The sequence below is a fragment of the Cyprinodon variegatus genome, unplaced genomic scaffold (genome assembly GCF_000732505.1).
Source record: "Cyprinodon variegatus isolate N-32 unplaced genomic scaffold, C_variegatus-1.0 Scaffold1631, whole genome shotgun sequence".
Classification (NCBI taxonomy): domain Eukaryota; kingdom Metazoa; phylum Chordata; class Actinopteri; order Cyprinodontiformes; family Cyprinodontidae; genus Cyprinodon; species Cyprinodon variegatus.
In genome coordinates this window covers 70,812-76,199 of record NW_015152084.1, presented here as the reverse complement: position 1 = coordinate 76,199, position 5,388 = coordinate 70,812, and the positions used below count along the sequence as shown (strand labels likewise).

The following is a 5,388-nucleotide window of genomic DNA, read 5'->3' as shown; positions in this document are numbered from 1 at the left end:
GCGCCGTGGGTTTTGGGGCATTGCCCGGCCCTACTGCTGGGTGGGTCCGGGATGGGTCGGGGGGTCTGGGATCCCTGGGGCGCGTTGCCCCCAAGGGGGGGCCCGGGTTCTGTGGGGGGTGCTGCTTGGGGTCTGGGCCGGTATGCGCCCGGTTGTCTACCCCTGCTGCTGTGGCCTCTGGTGTGCCGGGGTGCCTCGGGTCCTGTTGGGCTGGGGGGGCATGGACATTAACAGCTATGGCAGATGCTTACCCCTGCAGGGGTTTGCACTCTGTAAGTGGAGGGGGAGTAGGAATGATCTTGGCCTGGATGTCTTTTGTCGCTTGTGTGGTGAGTAGTTTGAATTTTATTGAAGGGGAGGGATTAGATCTCCGGAGGGGGGGTGGGGGGTGGTGATAGAGGGAAGAGGATTTCAGAAGAGCTTCGGGTCTGGCTCCCTGTCTTGGTCCTGGGCCGTGCTGTCCCCTGGTGGGGCGTCGTCCGGGATGGGGGCTCTGCGTGTTGCGCGTGGGCTGGCCGGCCGGGGTTGTCCCCCCCCCTTATTTATTTATTTTTTGTATTTATTTATTGATTAATTTATTGATTTTTTTTTTAGATGGACAGGATGGGGGGAGGGTGGTGGTGTCGGACCTGTGCCTGGCTGGCTGGTGGCTCCTGCTGCCGGCCCCTGGCCCTCGGGCTATGGTGGTGAGACTGGTGGGGCCACTCTCGGGAAACGGGGGTGCCTATTGGAGTCAGCGGTCACACATGTAGGTTTTTGGGAAGGATAATGCTCCATGTTATAAAGTGAATCATCTCAGACTCATTTCTTGAAACTTTTCCACTAAAGTAATTGTAAATTGAGCATATTGACAGACAACATTTTATTTTTTATCTCAAATTCAAATTTTTTTTTTAAATAATTACTGCTCTAAATGTATTGCTCTGTCAGCTAAAGATCTGTTTTGGTCTCTATACTTTAATTAAATAAATCATTTCAAGCTAAAATGTAAGAGTCTATACTGAGCCTGATCTCTTTGTATCAGAGATTTTCTTACCTTTTAGAAAAATGTCACTTGGGGTAAAACTCCCCCTGCAACCCTGATTTGCATTTGTATAGCTCACAGCATTTTCATTTACATGTTAAAGCCTCCCCTAGAATTCCATGGGGGGGAGGCATGGGGGGAACACTGCCTAAGAAAGCCCACGACAATTTCTGACAATTTCTGGGAGTTTTCGGCGATGCCTGCAAATTACCGTAAACTGCCATTAACCTGAACTTCCACAACAATCTACAGTGCCGCATATTGACGAAAATCCCACTTTTCATGCAGTGATGGTTGGTGATTATGTAGCCCACTGCATTCATAATATCTGCTTCTTGTTTCAGATCATCATCATATGCATGTCTCAACATCAGAACAGTCTCAGGCATTCCCCTCAATACATTGTTTCTATCTAAATCTGCATCATGTTAGACGCGTTTCATCATGGCGCCCCCCATGATGAAACACGTCTTCCCATTGCACAGGTGCTCTCGGCACCATTTTCTATAGCTGCAGGCGCTATGGAACTTTCAATGCGCGCCACTTTGTGGCGCCCCCTTTTTCATTGCTACTAGCTTATGACACCCCTTTTTCCATTGCTATAGGCGCTTGGCGCCCTCCATCATCCCTACAAACGCACTTGGCACCCTCCATCTACCTCTGCAGGAGTATCATGGTGCATAATATCTGTTGGGGTGGAAGTTTCTGGCAGCCTTTCTCAATCGCTACAGGCTCTCATGCTATCATGACGCCTTTCATCTTTGCAGCAGGCAACTCATGGTGCTTTCATCTTTACGGGTGTTTATGGCGCAGCAACGTGGCAGGCATTTTATGCTGCTTCTAGCATTACGCCGGGCATTTATGCCGCCTTCTAGCATCACGGCGGGCTCTTTATTTTAGCATCGCTGCGGGCACTCCATGGCGCCCGTTGTGACATACGCATCCTACTTTTGTCCATTACCGAAACACAACATGTCACCCTTTTGCCATCACAGCAGTGCATTATGGCCCCCAGCTCTTTGCTTCAGGCGCATCGGACTTTTAAACATCACAGCAGCGCTTATGGCGCTCTCTTCTAGCATCGGGGCAGGCGCTCCATGGCGCCCGTTGGAACATACGCATCCAACGTTTATCCATTACTGCAGCACTTCATGTCGCCCTTTTTCCATCACAACCAGTGCTTTATGACCCCCAGCTCTTTCGCCCAGGCCTATCAGGGTTTTAACTATTGCAGTAACGCTTATGGTGCTATCTTTTTATCGCAGCGGGTGCATTAAGGCTCCTCAGCTCATTGCTCCAGGCACATCGCACCTAAACCCATCCATGCGTTCTCATCACAAGGCGCTTTGCTTCGAACCCCTTAGCATCATGGATCATGTATCTCGACTTAAACATCTCGCTTAAACATCATGGCTTGCTTGTTTCATCTTCGGTCCTCACGGCTTGCGGGTTAACTAGATCATTGCGTCCCCATCTCACTTTCTCAGGTCATCGTGGCTCGCGTATCATGTCCCAAGCTTATTGCTGCACGGGCTGTGTTCTCTGCTCGCACACTAAGCTCATTGCTACGTAGAGCTCGTCTGTGGATGTAGTGGGCCAGAACGCTGCGATACAGCTTCATTGCTGCTATCACCACAGTCATCACCGAATCGTTATTTTCAAGCATCATTGTCTCCTTGCTTGGTCAGCTATTTTGCCATTGTGCATTATCCCCAGCATTGCTTTCATTCCAGGCATCTTGATCTGGCTATTGCATTTCCTTTCCCCTTGTCCAGGTTCACTGTTTAAGGGCTGCCTTTTGACTTTTCTTTTGTACTATCATCATTCTGTCTGCAGCATGCTTCAATTTTAAGGATGATGCCCCATCCATAGGTTTTTGGCAGGTACCTCCAATAGTTGGTTCGTAGTTCATGGCTGCTACCCTCATAATTTCTAATGCTCTGCTTAATGATGTTTACCCATTAGCTGTAGCTTGCATCGTCGGGCCATTCATTCAGAATGGAGCAGTCACAACAGCGGTTTGTGGTTTCTCCTTGACTTTCAGCAACAGGGCTTCTGTTCTTCAGCCTATGCCTCATGTATCCGCTCTGAGCATGCATTCATCCATCCAAACTGTTCAATGTTCTCTCAGCCTTTAAGGGTAAGCTAGCTACAAATACTGGTGGTGGTTCCAAAAGTCATTTATATCCTTCATCAGATCTGAATGTTTGATTATTTCAGTTTGGTTTATAACCCATCACTCATCTCTCTGCTGTAACTTGTCATGCCAGATGGTTGTTTACCAGGCTCACTTCTATCATTCATCCTGTCATTCATCCCCTCATTCTTCCCATCATTCATCCCCTCCTTTATCCCATCACCATTCACCCCCCCCTACCCCACTTCACCTCACTTAACTTCACCTCATCTCACCTCACCATCCTTTAACAAACTTTTGGTAGGCCTTTGCAGCAACTGGCCCTGGCCCTCTTTTTAACACATCTGATTCAGATGATTGCAGGTTAGCAACGCTGTCAGACATCAATTGAAATTAGGTGCCCAGAAATGTGGGAACCTCTAATAATGCAGGACAGTGTGCCTTAAGGACCCTGGTATGAAAGGAGTAAAGTGATCAGCAGAACAATGATTTACTTAAATAATCTGAACTGAAGCTTCTTGCTCTTCTCCTTGGATGTTCCACATCAGGACTTTCTGTTCTGTAATCAGTATATTTAGATGCATTACCGATTTCATCATTAAGGGTTTTATCCAAGCATGAATACATGTAATATAGATAAAAGGCTGTGTAAAATTGCATGTATATATTGGTTACATTTTTAACTGGTTACAATTTTAACTGCTTTCAATCTGCTGACATTTTAATTGGTAAAAAACACCAATACTAGTTAATAAACTTCAGCATAAAAGCTACATGAGTTAAAAACAAGTAGAGTAAGTATCTGCATTAGGCTACATAAACAAGAGCATGTTAAATAAGTAGTGAACAAGCTCTAAGAAAAACAGGCCACTGTCATCAGCAGCCTATGGGGTGGATGGAGGTGGGGAGTTTTTCAGCTGGTTGACATCCTGGTCTTTGGGTAGTAAACTGCTAAATCAATCCAGGTGTATCTGTCTGCACCCTGCAAGACTACAGGACACTTCTCCTAAAGCTCCTAATGAGGGTCAGGGTTAGGTTTATCACTACACAACATGCCTCTTTCCTGCAGGCTGCAGACACACTCCTCTATATTAATTCACCCAGAGTTAAACTAAATGCAAATCTCCACAGTTCATTCTTCTTCTTCTTCACAACCACAGCTGTTTCTATTGCTCCAGTTTTTAATATCTAACAGGTAATGCAGCTAAGATAAACCACAGTCTCCAAGTTGAAGCTACTGCATGCTCCACTAACTCATTCGGGTGTTTCATGTGAATAAATGAGTATAATTTAACTGGTTAAAGCTGCTTGAATTAATCTAGTGCAGAATCCTTTGGCTTCAGTTTTCAAAAAGTTAACACATTGTTAGCTCTGAATTTATGAATTTGAAAAGCTTTAGGTGAATTTCTGCTGTTGAACTTTAGCAGCTGATTTTTTAAAATATTTGAATTAAGCTGTTGTTGAATTATTGTGATGTTTTTGCGTTTAATTTTCTCACCGCTATCTTCTGCTGGGTGCCTTTTGGATTTCTTTGCTGATTTGATAAACGCCCAGTTTGGATATCCACAGTTTTGGAGAGCATCTTTGATGTGTTTCTGTTCTTTGTGCTTCCCTTCTGTTTTAGAGGGACATGATCTACCCGGTGTTGTAAGGTTCTGATGACTGAGAGTTTGTGTTCCAGTGGGTGGTGTGAGTCAAAAAGAAGATACTGGTCTGTGTGAGTAGGTTTCCTATACACTTTGATGTTTAGCCTTCCATCTCCCTCCATGCTCACCAAACAGTCAATAAAAGGTAGTTTGTTGTCCTCTGCATCCTCTCCGGTGAATTTAATGTGGTCAACTGAGTTGATGTGTCTTGTGAAAGCTTCCACTTCTTTTAGTTGGATTTTGACGAAAGTGTCATCCACGTATCTAAACCAGTGGCTTGGTGGTATTCCATTGAAAGTGTCTAAAGCTCTCTTTTCCATTTCTTCCATGTAAAGATTGGCTACATTTGGTGACACTGGAGATCCCATTGCACAACCATGCTTCCGTCTGTAAAAATTATCTCTGAATTTGAATGAGGTTGTGGAAAGACAAAGGCCCAGTAGGGTGCAGATCTGGTCCGGAGTGAAATTAGTCCTGTTGTTTAAGTCACTATCTTGTTGAAGAAGTGTCCTGACTGTTTCCACTGCCTCTGTTATAGGTATGCTGTTGGGAGCTGGAGAAAATCCCATCTTTCTCCAGCA

At 45.4% G+C, this 5,388-nt stretch overlaps 1 protein-coding gene across 1 annotated transcript in view; it reads right to left on the bottom strand.

Moving 5' to 3' along the window:
• LOC107104155 (proline-rich protein 2-like) overlaps positions 1–2,666 on the bottom strand; it is a 6,087-nt gene extending 3,421 nt beyond the window's left edge. The window contains exons 1-3 of the mRNA XM_015404084.1: positions 2,594–2,666; positions 630–724; positions 35–202 (exon numbers count right to left, since the gene is read on the bottom strand). Coding sequence (XP_015259570.1) covers positions 35–202; positions 630–724; positions 2,594–2,666 — 336 coding nt within the window. The remainder of the gene's footprint in view (positions 1–34; positions 203–629; positions 725–2,593) is intronic.
• Between the last annotated feature and the right edge of the window lie 2,722 nt (positions 2,667–5,388).